We start from the raw sequence: 21947 nt of genomic DNA on the forward strand, positions 1-21947 counted from the left end.
AATCCAGCTCTCTGCTGTGGCCTGGGAAAGCAGTGGAAGATGGTCCAAGTTGGCCCAAGTCCTTGGGCCTCTGCACCCATGTGGGGAGACCTGGAAGAGGATCCTGGATCCTGGCTTCGGATGGATCCAGCTCCGGCTGTTGTGGCCACTTGGTGGGTGAATCAGCAGATGGAAGACCTCTCTATCTCTCTCTCCCTTTCTCTGTCTGTAACTCTACCTCTCAAATAAATAAATCTTTTTAAAAGAAATTCAGGTGGAATCAGAGGTATGGGCACCTGCAGTTCTGCCTTCCTTGTCCCCACTGGCAGCGCACCCAGTCCTTGTGCCTTGTGTCCTGGGATCTGGCTGGAGCCTGAAGTCTGTCTTTTGTGTCTCCTGCATCCTCCTCTCCCCACCACACCAGTGCCAGAGCCATCTCCCAGGCCTCAGAAAAGAGCAGGCATTGTGATGCAGCAGGTTAAGCTGTGGCTGTAGATGCCCATATCCCATATCAACTGCTTCAACCCTCACGGCTCCTCTTCTGATCCAGCTTCCTCCTAATGTGCCTGGGAAGACAGCAGCTAAAGACTCCACTGCTTGGTCCCTGTCATTCATGTGGGAGACCCAGATGGAGTTCCTGACTCCTGGCTTCAGCCCAGCTCAGCTCTGGCTGCTGTGGTCATGTTGGGGAGTGAACCTACAGATGGAAGATCTCTTCCTCTCTGTGCCTCTTCCTGTCATTTCGCCTTTCAAATACATTATAAATATATAATTTTTTTTTTAAAGAAGTGCCTCAAGCAAACAAAGTCTTTCAGTTTAGGCGCTCCGAGCGGCATGAGTGGTTTATCCATCCCCACTTCCAGATTTCCTGGCATGGGAAAGCCCAGCTCCGGCTGCAGGTTTGGGTCCCTCCCTATGCCATTGGCCGACTTCCAGAGGCTGGGATTTTGGATCACATGGTGGGATTTGTGAGATGCATTTCATTTCAGTCATCTGAATTATAATTACACATATATAATTATATACACTCTATATCTTACTCATTGTATAAAACAACAAAGAATTGTCTGAAGTGGTCTACTTTGCTCTTCCGGGGGGTGGGGGCAGGAGACCTAAGAAACCATGCTGAAGAATTGGGTATGTAATTTGTAATTTCCATATTTTTCCTTTGTCTATACAAAAAGGGAAGAGCCATCTGGACTGTTTATAATACGTATTACTCTGTGTGCGACACTGCGCATGGTGTCTTATTTTATCTGCGTGGACATTTTCCTTCCGCAAAACAGCGGACCCCATTCTCTGTGACAGGCACAGAGGGCATTCAGGTGCTTTCCAATTCCTTGCACAACAGCCTCGCAGGCCTGCGTCAAAAGGAATTGCGTTAGCGTGCAAAATCAAACACGCCACAGCGGCCAAACTGGAAACGAAACGAAACCAGCCGAAAGGCCACCGGAACCCTTATCCCGCGGCCCTGCGTCCAGGCCATTAACGCCCGTGGGCAGGGCATCCTCCCGCACCCAGTCCCGCCCCCTCCAGCCCCGGGCTCCCCACGTAGCAAGAGCTGGGCCCAGGCTGGACGCCAGGGGGCGTCGCGGGCCGTGCCGGGCCGGCGGTGGCGCCGCGCTGGGCGGAGCCACTCCTCCCGCGTGTTTTAGGAAACCGGGTCCGGCTCGCGCAGGCCGCGACCCGCGGCGGGGCCCGGCCCCAGGGGCTCAGCGTCTCCCGGCCTCCTGCGGCTCTTGGCCTGGGCTCGCCGGGCAGCTGCCCTCCCTCAGGGAGCTCGCCCAGCCCGCCCAGAAGGGGGCGCTCGCCGTGCCCTCTGCCGGAGGACGTCCACCTCAGCCACTCACCTGGCTGCCCAGACGCTGCTCCTCCCGCCCTGCGCCCGCCCGCGTTTGTCGTGGGTCGTCTGGGGAGGGGGCTCCAAGTTGGCCGGCAAGAGGCCGGCTCCCCGGCGGCTGTCCTCCTCGTGTCTCCTGCCAGGCGTGGGCGCCACCCGGCCACAGGTAGCGCCAGAGGCTGACGTGAGAGCAGAAGGTGGGAGTCCCGGCCCACAGCTCTGGCGGTGGCAGAAGCACCTGCGTGGGGGCGGCAGAGAGTCCCGGGCACCCTGTCAGTGCTCCTCTTTTTGATGCGGTGGACTGACTGACAGCCCCTGGGAGCCACTGAGCCACGCCCCTTCCCTCCCACGGCTCTTGGGTGCCTGACCTGTCTCCCGCCCTGTCCCCCCTGGGGACCTACGTGGACGCAAAGGTCACCAATCCCACCAGGCCATCTCGCTGGAATCCTGTGTGCGTCTCCCTGGTCAGATGACACTTTCGAACCCTCAACAGAGTGGCCAGTGGGCGTCAGATTTGATGACTGGGTCCCGATGCAGCCACTTGTCGATGGGGACAGCCAGAGGCGAGTCACTCAGCCTTCTCCCAACCCAGCTTCCTTGTCCGAGTAAAACGAGGAGCTCTGGGCCCGTGTTTATTCAAGGTCTTTGTGTCTCAGGGACAGCATCCCTCCTGCCTGTCACAGGCCAAAGGGGGGGGGGGGGGCGGCGGCGGCTTCTAGTCGAAGCAGGAGGCGTGACCTCGCCCTGGCCAGGGTGCTTCTGATCAAGATGGACACGAGCCGGTTTCCTCTTCTTGTTGGTGAGCTCCAGAGGCCCGCCACAAACAATGAGATCGCCAGCCACCACCTAAATGGACACTATCTGTGGGACTAAGCTATAGCTGGTCTAGGCGAAGGGGAAGGACTGTGCATCTCCATCCTCCTCTTGCATTCCACCGGGAGCCCCGCTTCAGCTGCTCTGTGTTGATTCCATTTCATTTTCTCCCTTGGCTATGATACAGACAGGAGGAAAAGTCTTTTCTCCCCCAGCGCAGAGTTTTCGAAGCATTACCTTGCTATGCCCGGTGTCCTGGAAAAGCCAGATGACAATGATGACGCAGGTGGAGTGAAGGCCCGAGGAGCTCAGTAGCTCCTGCTGGCTCCTCTGGCTTCTGAAATTGGCTCCCAGGACATGGAATGAGCGTGCACACTGCCGTCTCCTCCTCCTCTTATCTGCGTAGCAGAGATCGGTTCTCAGCTGGCCGGGGGCAATGTCATTGATACAGCTGGTGTCATTGTTACCTTCCACGAACAGATCACTCGACACCTACCGGCCCAGGCAGAGCTGGACCTGGGCATTGCAGGCCTGGGCCCTCCCCATTGTCCCAGAACCTCAAGTGAGGCCTTGATGGATGCAGGTGTTGCTGGGATGCGGTGCTTGGTGACCCAACAGAAGGACTGAATTTCGACTGGCGGCTGCTTTTCCCTGGAAGGTCTTGGCTGCCTGTTTGGCGCCTGCTGCCTGGTGTCTTTCGCTATCCTGGGGCAGAGGAGATGAATTTACCCCCGGCTGGCTGCTGAGGCAGAGTGATATTGTTGCCCAGAGCAGGGGCACTGGGAGCGGCCCTGGAGTGAGTAGCAGCGGGAGGGGCATCCTGCCTGGCGCAGCCTCCTGGGCTGGCGGCCGCCTGCGCGGTGCCTCGCAGGTGGCATCATGCTGCAGCAGATCCTGCACGACATGTACATCGACCCCGAGCTGCTGGCCGAGCTCAGTGACGTGCAGAAGCACATCCTCTTCTACAAGATGCGAGAGGAGCAGCTGAGACGCTGGAGGGAGCGAGAAGCCGCGGAGGCCCTGGCCCAGGCCGAGGGCCTCAGGCCTCCTCAGGGCAAGCGAGGTATGTGGCTGAGAGGGGGCTGCTCCAGCGGGCAGAGGTGCTGGCAAGCCTCGGCTGGGCTCTTCTTCAGGAGTGGTGTGATGAGGGCTGTGGGCCTGAGACCTTTGTCCCATGGGCATCGGGTCCCATCAGCCTGGGCTTTAATCTTTCGGCCGGGGTGACAGGGCTTTGGGGTGGCGTGCGGGTGTATCCCAGGACTTGCTGTATTACAGGTGGAAGGTCTCGGTTCTGGGAAGACACCATCGTGGGGCCCCCAGATGGTGCTGACGTGGTTGGTATTTCCATGGTGGGTGAGGGGGCGTATTCTCGAACCTTACCACTGGTTCTCGGCCAGGGTACATTGCACACTCACAGTTCCTGTCTTCCTTGTGAGGTTCAGTGTTCCAGCTGGGGCTGGCACTGTGCACTGTGCCTTGCTCTCATGGGCTGTGTTATACCTGGAGCACCACTGGGCCTCTGGAATGAGGGTGTCAGGGGGGCTTTATACCTTTCAGGTAGTTTGCATGCAAAGTCCTGTGCAGTCAAGCCTGTGGACTGGTTCACCTGGGAATGAGGGAGATGCTTCAGGATTCCCCCGGGTGGAAGCAGGCAGGCTCCTGAGACTTGTACAGGCCTCAAGAACCTGCTGGGACAGGACTCATATGGCTGCTACATAATTGAAGTGCAGCTTTGATTTGATTTTTAAGATTTATTTATTTATTTATTTTTAAGATTTATTTATTTATTTGAAAGGCAGAGTTACAGAGAGGCAGAGGCAGAGAGAGAGAGAGAGAGAGAGAGAGAGATATTTTCCAGCATCTAGTTCACTCCCCAAATGGCTGCAACAGCTGGGGCTGGGCCAGGCTGAAGCCAGGATCCATCTGGATCGGTAGTACTTGGGCCATCATCTGCTGCAGGGATTGGGATCAGAAGTGGAGCAGCCGGGACTCGAACTGATGCCCATAGGGAATGCTAGCATTGCAGGTGGTGACTTAACTTGCTCAGCCACAATGCTGGCCCCCAAAGTTTTTTTTTTAAAAGATTTTATTAATTTGAGAGGTAGAGTTACAGACAGTGAGAAGGAGAGACAGAGAGAAAGGTCTTCCTTCCGTTGCTTCACTCCCCAAATGGCTGCAACAGCCAGACCTGTGCCGATTCAAAGCCAGGAGCCACTTGCTTCTTCCTGGTCTCCCATGTGAGTGCAGAGCCATCTTCTACTGCTTTCCCAGGCCACAACACAGAGGTGGATTGGAAGAGGAGCAGCTGGGACTAGAACTGGTGCCCATATGGGATGCTGGTGCTTCAGGCCAGGGCTTTAACCCGCTGCAGCACAGCACTGCACACACACACACACATACACACCCGCCGAAGTTTTTAATCTGGGATGAAATGCTTTGCTGGGGCTCTTGCCTTTCACTCCAGGCATGCCATGGTGCACTTGCTTACTGTTGCCTCTGGTTTTGGTGTGTGCAGTTCTTCCTATGGGGAAAGCCCGGCTGCCTTTGTTTTGCCTGGTATGCTCCGTCAGGACGAGCCCCGCCTGTGGAGTCTTTGGGAACACTCCTGGCACAGGAAGTGCTTGCTCCTCTGCAGCCGCTAGTGCTAGCACACACCCCTGTCGCTGTCATTCATCATCTGTTTGCCTGGCTCTCCCAGTGGACTCTGCGCCTCTGGAGCACAGGACTATGCTATACTCTGTCTTCCTCCCTTGGGTCTTGCAGGGAGCGGGCACACAGTGATAAATCCCTGTTTTGAATAAGACACGGAGGACTCCAAGGTGGGACGTTGTGGCAGAGTGGCAACTTGGCTGCAGGTGGGTGTTGTCAAGGCCGAGGCCTTCTGGGCTGGGCCGTGTGGCAACTGCGTCACTGGCTGTGAAAGCAACAAGCCGGCCTTCCAGCCTCACCTGGTCTGAACCCTGGGGCCTCATGTCATCTGTCTGGGGGAAGATAGATGCCTCTGAATTTAACTGCAAAAATGGGGATTTGTCACACATTGACATCTGCATTTTCATTTAATTATACATTAAACTCGATTTGGGTTTCTGGTGCAGGAGACTTTTCCTGGGTAATTAATTTTCCGATTTATAAAGTATGGAAACGAGGGGTAATATGCTGTGTGTATCCAGGTCAGGATCCTGTTGAGATCCCAGCTCTTTGCTTCAATTCTGCCTGTGGAAGCATCTGGGCAGCACCTGGAGGTGGCTCTGTGTCCTAGGAGGCCAAAGAGCCCTTTGCCTGTGGGTTCAGGATACACAGTGGTGCTTCCTGTCCTGAGATCATGAGGACCACTTGCAACTAAAAAAACCCTCCAGCTTGTCTGGAAGCTTTCTTTTTGCCAGGGGCCTGCCCTGCGCTTAATCTCTCTTGTGTCTGTTCAGTGTTCCCCACTTCACGTGAGGAAGCTGAGGCCCACAAAGGTGACTCAGCACACCCAAGGTCACCCAGCTGCTGAGCAATGGAGTCAGGGTGCACATCCTGTGATGCTGACCTGGGATCTGGTGATGGATGTTTCCTCTACTCATTCACTTCTGGACTTGGGACTGCAGCTAAAAGATTGATCTATGCAGCCGGCGCCGCAGCTCACTAGGCTAATCCTCCGCCTTGCGGCGCCGGCACACCGGGTTCTAGTCCCGGTCGGGGAGCTGATCCTGTCCCAGTTGCCCCTCTTCCAGGCCAGCTCTCTGCTGTGGCCCGGGAGTGCAGTGGAGGATGGCCCAAGTGCTTGGGCCCTGCACCCCATGGGAGACCAGGATAAGCACCTGGCTCCTGGCTTCAGATCAGCGCAGTGCGCCGGCCGCAGCGGCCATTGGAGGGTGAACCAACGGCAAAAAGGAAGACCTTTCTCTCTGTCTGTCTCTCTCTCACTATCCACTCTGCCTGTCAAAAAAAAAAAAAAAAAGGTTTATTTATTTATTTGATAGGCAGAGCCATAGAGAGAGAGGGAGAGACAGAGAGAGATATTTTTCATCTGCTGATTCATTCCCCAAATGGCTTCAACAGTCAGGGCTGGGCCAGGCTGAAGCCAGGAGCCTAGAACTCCATCCATCCAGGTCTCCCATATGGGTGGTGGAGGCCCAAGCACTTGGGCCATCATCCTGTGCTTTCCCAGACACAGTGGCAGGGAGCTGAATAGGAAGTGGAGCAGCGGGGACTCGAACTGGTATTCATATGGGATGCTTGCTTTGCAGGTGGTGGCTTAACCCACTGTGCCACGATGCTGACTCCTGTGCACACATCTGTTTGTTCATCCGTTTTCTTATCCGACATGACTAAGTGCTGACTTTGGTGAGCTGGGTGGAGCTTGGCCCTTGAGACTGTGGGTGGACAGATCACAGGGAACACAGCCAGAGGTGCTGGGAGCAAGACTTGGTGCAAAGTGGCTGTGTGGTGATTCAGGGCAGGAGCCTGTGGACAGGGACAGGCTCCCTCAACTGAGTGTTCTCTCTTCCTTCATAGACATCCTTTTCCCTGTGCTCTTTCCCACGATTTGTCCAAGAAGAAGCATTAACTGTGCTCCTGTTGAGCTGTGTGCCGGCCTCTCAGGATCGCTGAGCCTTACTTTGCTCAGTCCTGGTCAGCCTGGAATAACATCGTGCCTCCCCTGCCTGTCGTTCCCCAGTCCTGCTTGTCATCTGAGGCCTCCTCTTTCACCCTCTTTTCTGGGAACATGTCACAACTCCTAGCAGGCCTGACCTTGCTGTACCTGTAGCACTCCCGTGACACTGTTGGACAAGGTGTGCCTTGGCCCTGAGAGCCTGCAGGCCCTTGCATTGTCTCTGGAGAGAGTGGAGTCAACCATGGTGCGATGGCTAGTTTGCAGAACCCCAGGGTTCTGCCGATCATGGGACATGTGTTTGGGAGCCTCAGAAATAAACTGGGGTGGAAGCTTTAGAGGTACAAAAGGAGAAGAGTCAGGTTCTGGGGTTGCACACACTGCTGCCCTGACCAGCGGGCATTGCTGTCTTGTTTTCACTTTACACCTTGGGGAGGCTCTTCTGATATTCTGCACTTTTGTGGAAAATACAGACCCTTAGTAGTTTGCTCATGTACCATCACATTGACTGTTTGGATCACATTTCTGACAAGTGTTTTGTGCAATAAGTGTTTTGTGTTGAGCTTCTGGAAGATTTAGGCCAAGCTCCTCCAACGTTGGTATGACCTGTGCAAATTCTTCCGCCTTGGTCCCCCTCAGCTACCACCTAACTCGCACCCTATGTTGGGAAACTAGAAACTTTGCAACCTTTTGGACCCCTTCTGTGCTTGTTCAGTCGTCCCAGGGCTCTCAGCTGGAGCAGGGTGTGGCCTGTGGACAGAGACTTGGGACATCATGGGGGTTGCATTGTGGTACAGCAGGTTGAGCTGCTGTGGTGACAGTGGCATCTGTATCACACTGCCAGTTCGAGTCTCAGCTGCTTCACTTCCAATCTAGCTCCCTGCTAATGTGCCTGGGAGTACCTGGCTCAAGTACTTGGGTCCCTACCACCCATGTCAGACTCAGATGGAGTTCTAGGTTTCTGGCTTCAGCCTGGCACAGCCCTGGCTATTGCAGCCATTTGGGGACTGAACCAGAGGATGGAAGACATCTCTTTCTCTCTGTCTCCCACTCTCTCTATGACTCTGCCTTTCAAATAAATAAATAAATAAATAAATAAATAAATAAATCTGTCTCTCCCCCTCTCTCTGTTGTTCTGACTTTCAAATGAACAAATACATCATAAAAAATTTTTAAAAAAGATTAGGGACATGGGCTTACAATGTTGTCATGACCCAGGAAGCTCTCCTGCCTGGGCCTGTTAGTTCTGTCCTCACTGACACTTTCTGTGAATGTTGATTTCGCTCCTCTGTGACTACTTCCTCCTTTCTTGGGGAGCCAGATGGCCTTTGGCCTCCTTCCTGCTTTGGTTCTTGGTGGAGGGCCAGCCTGTAACCTCAAGCAGCTGGCATATTCTGCTTTGGTTTTCTTACCACGCAGCCCACCTATGTTAGCATCTCCCCTCTCTCCTGTGCCGGCTCACTGCCTGTCCTTATTCCAGCCTAGGATGCACTGTGAGTCCAGTGGGCCTCCAGCTGGGCTCAAGATGGGCTCCCACCTTGTAGGCCGCCAGGGGTCTGAGGGCGTCACCCTGCTGAGCACCCCATCTACATTAAATCACACCCGCTGTCCTGACGGAAGGTGTGTGATGAAGTCCATGTCACTGGGCGCCAGCCAGTAATCAGGACAACCTTGCCTGCTGGGCCTGGGCCCTCCTGTCCTCAGCGTGTTCCCTTTCCAGGCATGGAATTGCCAACCTTGAATGCCTGAGGAGCCCCGACCTTGCCTGCAGACATTCCTAGGGTGGCCCTGTTCTCAGGGGTCTCCGTGCCTCACACAACCCCTTCTGTACACAGTGTCCAGAGACCTCAGACACATTGATGAGCTCGTGCACACAAGTCCGCTCCTGCATTCCCTTGCCACGGTGCCCAGCTTTGGACTCACAGTCAGCACTTTTCACTAGCATCTGCCCGTCTCTCCGACCAGGTCTTCTCCCCCTTGTGTCCATCCCACTGCTTCAGAAGCTCTTTCCCCCAAACCCTCTCGGGCTGCTTTCTTCTCTAGTTAAATACTGAGTGTGCCTCTGGCCACCCATTCTCGATGAGCCCCCACCCTGTCTTGTTCTTACAGCACCCGGCTCCCCGCGCTCCCTGCATCCAGAAGTACTTCTTTGTTTTATCGTGGTAAAGCACACAGAACATACAATTTACCACTTCAACCATTTTGAAGGGTGTAATTCAGCTCAGTGACATTTTAGTACATTCAAAATGTTATCATCAGTCACCACTCTACTTCCTGAACGTTTCCTTGCCCTAAGAGGAAACCTCACATCTATGAAGCATTGCCCCATCCCTTTCTCCCACCAGGTCCTGGCAGCCAGCGAGCCCTTCTCTTCCCCTTCCCTTCTTTCTTTTTTTTAAAATTTATTTTATTTATTTTTTTGTCAGGCAGAGTGGACAGTGAGAGAGAGAGACAGAGAGAAAGGTCTTCCTTTTGCCTTTGGTTCACCCTCCAATGGCACCGCGCTGATCTGAAGGCAGGAGCCAGGTGCTTATCCTGGTCTCCTATGGGGTGCAGGGCCCAAGGACTTGGGCCATCCTCCACTGCCTTCCCTGGCCACAGCAGAGAGCTGGCCTGGAAGAGTGGCAACTGGGACAGAATCTGGTGCCTCGACCGGGAATAGAACCCGGTGTGCTGGCGCTGCAAGGCGGAGGATTAGCCTATTGAGCCTCAGCGCCGGCCCCCTTTTTTCTTTTATTTTTCTTCTCTTCTCCTTCTTTTTTAAAAAAGGTCTGTTTATTTATTTGAAAGGCTGAATGACAGAGAGGGAGACACACACACATACACACAGATATCTTCCATCCTGCTGGCTCACTTCCCCAGATGGCTGCAATGGCTGGGGGTGGGCCATGCCAAATCCAGGACCCTGGAACTCCATTTGGGTCTCCCACGTGTGTGACAGGGTTGCAAGTGCTTGGGCCACTTCTGCTGCTTTCTCAGGCACATTGATAGGGAGCTGGCTCGTAAGTGGAACAGCCAGGACTTGATAGTGGATGCTGGCTGTGCCACAACACTGACCCTCACTGATTTCTGTTCTGTCTCCATGGTTTTGATATCTCTTCCTTCTCCCTCTCTCCCTCCCCTTCCCATCAATAAATCCATTGTTTGCTTATGGTTTGTCTTCTCCAACAGTCCAAAAGTGCATGAGACCATGGATGTTGCTTGCATTGTTCAAGTTTCTGTCCCATAAAGGAAGGCCTAGGGGAAGGATGGGGTGTGTAGGGGTGAGTCGTGGCTAAGACCCTTGCGTGTGTAGTGTGTCAGAGGAGCCTGATGGAAGACTGATGGGAAAGAACTTTTTTTTGAGTGCAAGTCTGTGTGCTACACAATGTGACCCCTCCCCTAGACCGTGAAAGTCTCCGGCAAAATCCTAAGAAAAGTCACAATATACTTGTGCTTTAGGGTTAGTTGTGGAAGCTGATACACACTACCATAACATATGAGTAACAACAATGCTTTCACCTTTCCACTGGTGCTCGTAACTCATTTCATTTTCATTTCCTGTTTTTGAATTTTGACTTGGATGTGAGCTTGATCACTACTGCTTTTTTCCTTTGTGTTAACTGACTGGGTACCTGCTGGCAACTTTCTTCCCAGTCTTTTGATGACATCTTGTTTTAGGAGACTCTATTGGAAAATGCTAATAACACATGCTGTTTTAAAACTTATTTTCGTAAATGTTCTCAAACCCACAGTCTATCTTTATCTGGAATGACGCATACTGAAGGTGAGAAACATAAGCCTATTTTTATATTCTCCATGGTTTTGTTGGTATAATCAAGGATGTTAGATCATACTTTAATTAATTTTGTTTACATGATTATTTCCTCTTTCAAGATTTATTTTTTGTGCCTACAATAAGGCTTTCATAATCCAATAATAGCAGGCATTATTTGGACATGCACTTCACTTTGTACTGGTTTCATGGCACCTCACATTTTTTCCTCTCTGAAGGGAAAGTGATAAATGTTTTCTTTCCCCTTTGCCCTTTGGCCAATCAAGCAGTGCCTCCTCCCTGTTAGGATTCCCAGCATGCCCCACTGAAGTCACGAAGCATCATGGGAAATCTACATTTGATTCTGTCTTCTGCCCCATCTCTGTTCTTGCTGTCCTAATGTGTCAGAGCACCACTGGTCCCTCAAATCCCTTCTTGATTTCTCTAGTTCCCGCGGTTGCTGAGTTGCTTCACTTGGTACTTGGGAGCAGTCGTGCATAAGAACGTGGGGGAACCTGGGGTGTGGGTGCTCCCAGTGTTTGGCCTGTAGCTTGTTGCTGCTGTTTCTCATGGCCCCTTTTCCAGGCACTGAGGACATTGCTTCTAGGATGGCACCATGGGGGTAGGAGTTATGGAGAGGATACAAGCTCCACACTTTTTTGTTAAGAAAATGTTTCCTGTTAACCTGCAACTATTCAAGGAACAATTCTCCAGGAGAACTCTTTGACCTCTCTCAGAGAATGTGTGTGAAGGAGAAAGGCCACAGTGTCGGGGCAAGTGGGAGGCTACTGAATGGCTGAGTGTGGTTCTGAGCCCCCAGTGGAGGCAGAGAAGAGCAAGCTGCTGCTGCTGCTGCTGCTGCTACTACTACTTTAAAAAAGAGAGAAAGGAAGAAGGAGAGAGATCTTCCATCTGCTGGCTCACTCCCCAAATGGTTGTAATGGCCAGGGCTGGGCCAGGCCAAAACAGAGAGCCAGGAACTTCACTTGAGTCTCCCATATGGGTACAGGGGCCCAAGCACCTGGACCATCCTCCATTGCCTTTCCAAGCCATGAGGAGGGAGCTGGATTGGAAGTGGAGCAGCTGGGACTCGAGTCAGCGCCCATATGGGGTACTGGCACTGCAGGCAGAGGCTTAACCTATTGTGGGACAGCACTGACCCCTGGAATAACAACTCTTAGTCACAAAGTTTCTTCAGCAAGTGGGAAAGCTTCCACTACCAGGCAGAATCCTAAGAGCCAAGTCAGGCTCATCTCCTTCCTTTCCTGGTTCTAGTGGAAGGTCCCCTTGGACTTGGCTCAGGCCTCTTCCTGGGTGCTCTGTCCCTAGCCCTCACCCCTTGTCAGATCTGCAAATTTACTTTTATACTTGAGGATAAATTGGAAGACATTCAGTTATTCCAAAAAAAGTTCACTCTTGGTCCTTGGGATGCTGACAAACTTTCCTGTGGATAAAGTGAAGATGTGGCTTTACGGTGAGTATGAGAAATAGTCCACAGAAAAGTGCTGTGAACTGCTGACAGCTGGATGTATGATCTGTGACCTGTGGCTGTGTGGCTAGTTGTGGCACTCCTCCTGGGCAAGGCAGTGGGGCTAAGACTGGGGATCTCTGAGAGCCGTGGTGGGATGTGGGATGCATATGCTTGTGATTGGTCTGTGTTCTGCTCAGAGTTTCGTGACATTTTGAAAAGTGCAGCTGAGGGCCAGACGTTTGTGCCCTGGGACTGTGAGACCCAGTATAGGCCTACAATGCAGCAGGTGTTCCACTTAGGTTTGTGGCCTTGAAATTGATGAGGCTTCACTTTCTGGTGTTCCCCAATGGTGCTGGCTCAGCCTCACTGGACTGGTCACTCTACCCTGCAACTCAGTCCTTCATCTGAACCCCCTCCCTCCGTGGGAGGGATTGAACAGGTGCTGGGAGCCCACACTGCACGCAGAGCACTGGCTGCCTTGCTCCTGTTTCCTTCCTGCCTTCCCTAAGCCCAGTGGTGTGGTTTTCCTTCTTATCCTGCTTCTCCTTTTCTTCCTTGGGTTAATGAAGAGACTTTAATAAAAGGGACCCTGGTGTGGGTGTTGTGGCACAGCAGGTTGAGCCACAGCTTGGGATGCCTGCATGTTTTATCGTAGTGCCTGGGATCAAGATCTACCTCTAGTTCTAATCCAGTTCCCGCCGATGCACATCATGGGGAGCAGAACATGATGGTTCAGCTACTTGTGTTCCTGACACACATTTGTGGACCTGAATAGAGTTCTTGGCTCTTGGCTTCTGCCTGGCGTTTGGGGAGTGAAACAACAGATAGAAGATCTATTTTTCTGTTTCTATCTTTCTCTGTCACTTTTCCTTTCAAATAATTTTAAAACAAAGAGATATTTACATATCTGTAGGCAGTATCTATGGAACAAACAAGGGTTGGGGCCCAGAAACCCACAGAACAGCAATAGCAGGAAGCGGTCACTCGCTTACCCAGGGGAGAGGGTATAATAGTCAGCTTTTCTGTACTTTCATAAACTTCCTGAAGGAGCTACTTAGAAAAAAACCAAGATTTATTTCAGCTTACAGTTTCCGAGGTTCACAGTGTAAGACCAGGCAGCCACACTGGTTTAAGCACGTGGCAAGGCTGGAGGATGGCAGAGGGAGGATCACATAGCAGACCAGGAAGCAGAGAGAGGCAGGACGCACCCTCGGCTTATAGAACCAAACCCTCGTGAGAGAACTGCCTTCCAAGAGCAAGCTCCCAGGGACTTAAAAGATCTCACTCCAGGTCCACCTCCCAGATGCCATCATTAGATCAAGTCTCTGCCCTTCATCCATCAACCATTAGCATTAATTCACAGTCTGGGGCCTGGTGCCTTGGCTCACTTGGTTAATCCTCTGCCTCCAGTGCTGGCATCCCATATGGGCACCAGTTGTAGTCCCGGCTGTTCCTCTTCCAGTCCAGCTTTCTGCTGTGGCCCGGGGAAGGCAGTGGAGGATGGCCCAAGTGCTTGGACCCCTGCACCCGCATGGGAGACCAGGAGGAAGCACCTGGCTCCTGGCTTCAGATCAGCGCAGCACTGGTCGTAGCGGCCATTTGGGGGGTGAACCAATGGAAGGAAGACCTTTCTCTCTGTCTCTCTCTATCTGTAACTCTACCTGTCGAATAAGTAAATAAAAAATCTTTAAAAAAATTCACAGTCTGTTAACACAGGACTTTGGGGTTTAAACTTCTGCATGTGTTTGGGGAGCCAAATAATATTCAAACCACAGGAAGGAATGAATAGAACTATTTAAAAAGTTTATTTATTTATGTTTTAGATTTATTTAATTTACTTGAAAGGCAAAGTTACAGAGAAAGGGACACACACACACACATACACACACAGAGAGAAATGGAGCTATTGGAGTCTAGTGGCAGCTGGAGCTCTAGATGGGAGGCTGCCCACAACTGCTGGCAGAGATAATAGTCAGCAGATAATAACCAGTGTATTTCATTAGCAATGTGTCCTCAGTGAGACAGCTGTACCTGGCAAGGGTGTCAGGGTCCACTGCTCCCCACCTCCAGTGCCAGCCCTTTCAGAAGCTGCACAGTTCTTGACTTACCAGGTGGGCAGCAAGAAATGTCAGGACACAGACTACTAGGAGAGGGCACAGGGTCACCCATAGTGACTGATGGTGATAGCTCTTGGTGCCCGGCAGGTGAAGGTATTCCCAGGGGTGAGGGTGCAGGTTTCGTGGCTGTCGAGGATAGGTTACTTTATGTGGAGCCCTTGTCAGCTCAGAGCATTCTGTTCCTACTGGAAAGAACTAGAGGCCTCTGTCAGCTGGGGGCTTTTGGAAGGGGAAGCCCAGAGGGGTCCCCAGAGATGGGTTCAGGTTCCAGAAGCTAAGGAGGTAGGGCCTTCGAGAAGCTGCAGTCTTTGGAATGAAGGAGAATTCACCCAGGGGAGCACCCATCTGGCTGTGCTAGGCCCTCAGCTTGTCTTGCCCTCTCTGTGGCCTAGAATATGCACCCTCATGGAGTTCATAAAACCTGAGCGTGAATGATTGAAAAGATGAACTATTATTTTGGTGCTATTAAGAAAGATGTTAATTAAACCATGATCTACTATGTTGGTTGCGTCCCGGCTGCTCCACTTCTAATCCATCTCCATGATAATGGCCTGGAAAAAGCAGCAGAAGATGGTCCGAGTGTTTGGTCCAAGTCCTTGGGCCCCTGCACCCGTGTGGGAGACCCAGAAGAAATTCCTGGCTCCTAGCTTCAGCCCTGCCCAACCCTGGCCATTGTGGCCATTTGGGGAGTGAACCAATGGATGGAAGACCTCTCTCTCTGTCTTTCCCTCTGTAACTCTGCCTCTCAAATAAAGACATCTTTTAAAAAAAGAAAAAAGAAAAGAAAAAGAAATGGAAGATCTCTCTCCCTTTTTCTCTGTGACTCTTTCAAATAAATACTTTTTTTTTTATTTTAAAGAAGTATTCTGATTTCAAAAGTGTTTAAATGTCTGTCTTTGAATCAATGAAATGAGGTATTATCTGCACGTTAGCTGAGCAAATGAAACCACTGCAAGCCTTAGCAGTCTGCTATGTGGGAGATAGAGTTAGACCAGCCTGGGCTGCTGAGATTCAAGTTTCTTCCTCTTTTTACTACAACACACAACGGTTTCCTCCTGACAGCTTCTCTCGTAATGAAAAAGATCTATTGCAGGCGATTAAAGACCAACACAAAAAGGCAAAAGCAAAATAAAATTATAAAAGGAAATATGAGAGACTATTGGGCATAGTGAGGGCTTTCTTATAGCACAAGGAAAATAAAAATAAACGTGACTAAATTTTAAAATCTCAATAGTAAAATATGCTGAACTAAGTTAAAAAAAAGATAAATGGGAAGAAAATATTATCAATGTATTTAGCAGACAAAAGATTAGCCTCCATAAAATACAAAGACGTTCTCCAGATAAGTTAGCAGAAGATATGCAGCTAGGGGCCGATGTGGTGCTGAGTGTTAGGTCACCACCTGTGACACCAGCATCCCATATGGGCACTGGTTTTGGTCCTGGCTGCTCCACTTCTAATCCAGTTTCCTGTTAACATGCCTGGGAAAGCAGTGAGCCCCTGTACCATGTGGGAGACCTAGATGAAGCTTCTGGCTCTTGGCTTCAGCCTGGCTCAGTCCCAGCCATTGTGGCCATTTGGGGAATAAACCAGTAGATGGAAGATCTGTATCTCTGTAACTCTGACTTTCAAATAAATAAATAAATAAATCTTTTTTTCTTTAAAAAAAATGTGCAACTAATAGAAACATGGAGAAAAAATAGGAAGGAAATTTCAAATAACAAGTAAATCACACAATGGAAATTAAAACATAAGATTAGCAAGAGCTAAAAAAAGCTTGATAGGTGTAATGTTAGTGAAAATCCAGCTACTCTTTCCCGCACACTGTTGAGGGAGGAGATTTAGGAAAGGATGGAGAAGGGCAGGCGTTTGGCCTAGAGGTGAGGACACCACTTGGGTTGCCTGCATCCCACATCAGAGGGCCTGAGTTTGAGTCCTGGCTCCACTCTCAATTCTGGCTTCCTTCTCAGGTGATGGCTCCTCTAGTTGGGTCCCGGCCCCTCCTATGGGAGACTCGGATTGAGATCCTAGTTCCCAGCTTCAGCTTGGCCCAGCTGTCTGTCTGCCTCTTGCAGGCATTTAAGAAGTGAACGAGTGAATAGAAGCTCCCTCTCTTTAATCAATTAAATAATAAATTAATTTAGAAAATAAAAAGGGATGGAAGCCTTGTCCCTTCCTAGTGTTCCTGAGAGTTCTTGAAGCATTGGGCACATGTGGATGGGGCTGGAAGTATCTTGGTTGGCTCAGGCTGCTGTGACATTATCAGACTGGATAGTTTGAGTAACAAACATTGACTTCCTTTTTTTAAAAAAAAAGATTATTTATTTCAATGGCAGAGTGAGAGAGTGGAGAGAGAGACAGAGAATGATCTTCCATCTACTGGTTCATTTCCCAGATAGCTGTAACAGCTGGGGTTGGGGCAGGCCAAAGCCAGGAGCCAGGAACTCCATCCAGGTCTCCCACAGGGGTGGCAGGGACTTAAATACTTGATCCATATTTCCCAGGTGCATCAGCAGGGAGTTTGGAAGCAGGATAGCTGGGTCTTAAATCAAGCACTCTGTTATGGGATGGGGGCAGCATAACCAAGCTAAATCTGCTGCACCACAATGCCCACCTCCAAACAGTTGTTTCTCATAGTTTAGAGGCTGGAATTTTGAGCTCTGCCAATACAGTTGGGTTCTGGTGAGGACCCTCTTCTATGTCACAGACATTAACTTCTTCTTGTAACTGCATGGCTAGTTTGCTGGGGAAGGCCAGCTGGCTCTCTCTCTGGCCTCTTCTTTTAGGGCACTAATTCCATTCATGAAGGCTCCACACTCCCAAAGGCCACATCCTCTAATACCCTCACCTTGGGTTAGGATTTCAGCACATGAGATTTGGGTGACACAACATTCAGTGCATTGCAGGGTGATTTTAGAGAAGAGAGGCCTGTGCTTGGGGTCACACTAGCTGGGGGGCAGTGATCCACTGATCAGCAGGGGACTTGAGTTTCACGGTCATTTCCTCCTTTTTCTGCCCTAACTGTTGCCAGTGCCCAAGGACTGTGTGAGGACTGAGTTTCAGTCAAGTCTGCAGAGAGGGAGGCTCCTCTCCAGCCTTGTTTGAAAGCCCCAGCTGGGAAACGCTGGATAGAGCTGCCCAGGCTTTATTTCCCTCCCGTGGTCTCAGGGATGCTCATGCCTGCAACCCCTATACTTCTCCTTCCAGCCTCGCAGCCAGTTAAAACTGTTCCTGAGAAAGGCTGGTTGTCTCCTAACTCCTAGTAACCTATCACAGGTCTTTGCTCCAGCTCAGAGTAGCTGGGCTAAATTAGCAACTTTCAGACACAACTCCCTGTCCCTCTGCTGTCTCTCAGAGTGGCTAGCATTACTGCTTTCCAGCTTTTTCTCACTTAGGAATTAGCAAAGCTTTTAATGGCTTTCCTAATTTGGAAATGAATTTTGCATTAGACTTTCTTTTTCTTTTTCTTTTTTCTTTCTTTCTTTCTTTTTTTTTTTTTTGACAGAGTGGACAGTGAGAGAGAGAGAGAGAGACAGAAAGGTCTTCCTTTTGTCGTTGGTTCACCCTCCAATGGCCGCCGCGGCCGGCGTGTTGTGGCTGGCGCATCACGCTGATCCGAAGCCAGGAGCCAGGTGCTTCTCCTGGTCTCCCATGGGGTGCAGGGCCCAAGCACTTGGGCCATCCTCCACTGCACTCCCGGGCCATAGCAGAGAGCTGGCCTGGAAGAGGGGCAACCGGGACAGAATCTGGCACCCAGACCGGCACTAGAATCTGGTGTGCCGGTGCCGCAGGCGGAGGATTAGCCTATTGAGTCGTGGCGCCGGCCGCATTAGACTTTGAGGTCTAATATTTTTGGGTTCGTTTTCACACCTATTTCCCCTGCGTACTTCCAAAATGACATAACTTAGGCCTCAGGAACCATTTGTTTCTTTTTTCCTTTTTAAAGATTTACTTATTTATTTGAGAGGTAGAGTTACAGATAGAGAGAGGGAGAGACAGGGGAGGGATGGAGGGATGGAGAGAGAGAGAGAAAGAGAGAGAGAGAGAGAGAGAGAGAGAGATCCCCCATCTGCTGGTTCACTCCCCAAATGACTGCAATAGCTACAGCTGGGCCGATCCAAAGCCAAGAGCCAGGAGCTTCTTCTGGGTCTTCCACGTGGGTGCAGGGGCCCAAGGATTTGGGCCATCTTTCATTGCTTTCCCAGGCTATTAACAGGGAGCTGGATTAGAAGAGGAGCAGCCGGAACTCAAACCGGCACCCATATAGGATACCAGCACCACAAGCAAAGGCTTAACCTACTACACCACAGCACTGGTCCCAGGAATCATCTGTTTCTATGCTATCATTTCACATATGTGCTTATTTCCTGGCCATTCTGGTTGGGTTCTCATACTTAGACCCCATGAGATGCTAACAATTTATGTTGTCTAGTTCCTGCTTCCAGAATGTGCACAACCTTCTTGCTATGGTTTGGATGTGGTTTGTCTCTCAAGAGTTCAGGTGTTGAGCTGGCACTGTGGCGTAGCAGGTAAAGCCACCACCTGCAGTGCCAGCATCTCATATGGGTGCCGGTTCAAGTCCTGGCTGCTCTACTTCCGATCTAGCTCTCTGCTATGGCCTGGGAAAGCAGTGGAAGATGACCCAAGTCCTTGGGCCCCTGCACTCACATGGGAGACCCAGGAGAAGCCCCTGGTTCCTGGCTTCAGATTGGCCCAACTCCAGCTGTTGCAGCCATTTGGGGGAATGAACCAGCAGATAGAAGATCTTTCTCTCTGTCTGTCTCTGTCCTTGTCTATGTATCTGTCTCTGTCTGTAAGTCTACCTCTTAAATAAATAAATCTTAAAATAAAAAAGAGTTCAGGTATTGGACACTTGGTCCCCAGGATGGCAGTGTTGGCAAATGGTGTGTAACCTTTAAGAAGGTTGGGAGCTCCTTAGGTCATTGGGGGAGCTGCTCTCAGAAGGGATGAGGGTAGCCCTCCTGTGATCCCTTAAGGTTTCACAAGAGCAAGTTGTTACAAGAGCAAAGCCCACCTCCAGGTCACCTTCCGACTTCCTGTTTGGCAATGTGACATCTCTCTCTTGCATATGCTCCTACCATGAGGTCCTCACCAGAGCCCAGAAGATGCTGGTGCGTGCCCTTAAAGCTCCAGAACTGTAACTTCAATAGGCCTCTTTTCTTTATAATGTAGCCTGCTGCAGATGTTTCAATATAGTCATGAAAAATGGGTTAATGCACTCCTCACTTTACAGTTTATGTTGGAACACGGTGAGGGTCCTGAGCTCCTCACTGGCACATTGGATCTGCCACAACTCAGGATGGAAGGAATTTCTGACAGTCACACAGAGTAACACACGTGGAGTAGCATGGCCCTGGGGGGGATCTTAGGTTTGTTCCTTGTTCTTCTCACAAGAAAGGGTCAAGCTTTAGCATGAGGTTTGACCTTGATTGGGTGTGTAGGGGGGAGGTCACTTCTCAGTCACAAAGTTGGAGGGAGTGATAGAGTTTAGGGTGCCCCAGCACTATGTCTGTGTTGCTGATATTTAGTAAGACCAGCACTGTTATAGCATGGAATTCACTCGCCTACCTGGAGTAATTGCCTACTGTGTGCAGTGTGCATCTACTGTGAGAGATGCTCAGGATCTGCTTAGTAGTCTCCTGCAGCTGGACTGAGTATGGAAGTATTTGTTGGTGCAATCTCTGAGTACCAACAGCCAGAAAGAAGTGGGAGGAGAGGAGAGTAGGTATTTGCCATAGTATGTATTGCACTTGTTTTACCTATAGGGTTGTTTGTTGTTTCCTATTCATTCATAGGAATTCTTTGTATGTTTTTAGGTATATATATATATATATATATATATATATATATATTTTTTTTGACAGGCAGAGTTAGACAGTGAGAGAGAGAGACAGAGAGAAAGGTCTTCCTTCCGTTGGTTCACACCCCAAATGGCTGCTGTGGGCAGCGCGCTGCGCTGATCCGAAGCCAGGAGCCAGGTGCTTCCTCCTGGTCTCCCATGCAGGTGCAGGGCCCAAGCACTTGGGCCATCCTCCACTGCCTTCCTGGGCCACAGTAGAGAGCTGGACTGGAAGAGGAGCAACCGGGACAGAATCCGGCGCCGCAACCAGGACTAGAACCCAGAGTGCCGGCGCCACAGGCGGAGGATTAGCCTAGTGAGCCGTGGTGCCAGCCATTTTTAAGTATACTTTTAAAAATTAGGATTCTGTATGAAATGTAAGCTCTGATGTCCTGACAGAGATTCTCAAAATGTGGTTCATGGATTCTTGAGGGTCTGTGGGCCTTTACTGGAGGGTCTACAAGGACAGAGATTCTCAAAATGTGGTTCATGGATTCTTGAGGGTCTGTGGGCCTTTACTGGAGGGTCTACAAGGTCAAAACCATTTTCACAATAACACTAAGGTGTTATTCACTTTTTAAACCATGTTTTTGCTTGCACTAGGGATGCAAAATCAATAGCGAGTAAGACTGATGTACTGTAGGGGTAGTACTTGTGTTTTTCACCATTACATAGTCATATGTAATGATGAATGATGGTTTCGCTCCTTGATGGACATGTAAATCTCATTCATTTTATTGTGTGGCCAAATGGAAAGTATGCATAAAGCATTACTTCTGGGTAAGTATGAGGGATGTCTTGAAGAAAAGTATTATGGGATTGTTTGAGTTATGTGCTCAGCTAGCCTCTTTCATGGAACACCAGTTTTACTTGTAAGAAGACCAACAAACAACATATATATATATATATATATATTTAGACTTGAGTATAAGAAAAGGAATTAAATAAATATGCCACTTCAATGGAAGTGACTGATAGAATTTATGCCAGTGATAAAATTCCAGGTTTCAAGCAAAAATTAAAATTTTTGGAAAACTTGTATCTACCACAATAACTTATTAACTGCCCAATATACTTTTCTCATAAGATTAATGGTGACATTTAGAAATGTGACTTTTCTGATATTGTAAAATAAAAAGGAGTCCACATTTGGAAGACCAGCTTGACTCAATAAACTATTATTTTCTTATGTTTATTTTTATTATTTATTTGAGAGCAGAGAGAGAGAGAGAGAGAGAAACAGACAAGAGTGAGAGCGAGCCACTATCTGCTGGTTCATTCCTCAAATGTCAGTCTGGCCGGGCCCAAAGCAGAGGGCTAGAAACTCAATTCAGGGCTTCCATGTGGGTAGCAGGTGCACCATTCCTTGGGCCATCACTGCTGCCTCCCTGGGTCTGCATGAGCACGAAGCTGAAGTCAGGAGCAGAGCTGGGGATCAAACCCAGGCACTCCAATATGGGGGTGAGGTGGGGTGCGACTCTTAACTGCCAGGCCAGATACCTACCTGCAAATCAGT

General features: G+C 50.2%; 1 protein-coding gene across 3 annotated transcripts in view; it reads left to right on the forward strand.

The window, feature by feature from the left end:
- Positions 1–2721: 2721 nt before the first annotated feature.
- SH2D4B (SH2 domain containing 4B) overlaps positions 2722–21947 on the forward strand; it is a 111489-nt gene continuing 92263 nt past the window's right edge. For 2 of the 3 annotated variants that reach the window (XM_062214249.1, XM_062214250.1), the window contains exons 1-2: positions 2722–3695; positions 8027–8029. In XM_062214249.1, the coding sequence (XP_062070233.1) occupies positions 3512–3695; positions 8027–8029 (187 nt within the window). In that variant the 5' untranslated portion in view covers positions 2722–3511. The remainder of the gene's footprint in view (positions 3696–8026; positions 8030–21947) is intronic. The other variant, XM_062214248.1, reaches the window with a different exon arrangement.

The sequence above is a fragment of the Lepus europaeus genome, chromosome 17 (genome assembly GCF_033115175.1).
Source record: "Lepus europaeus isolate LE1 chromosome 17, mLepTim1.pri, whole genome shotgun sequence".
In the NCBI taxonomy this organism is placed as follows: Eukaryota; Metazoa; Chordata; class Mammalia; order Lagomorpha; family Leporidae; genus Lepus; species Lepus europaeus.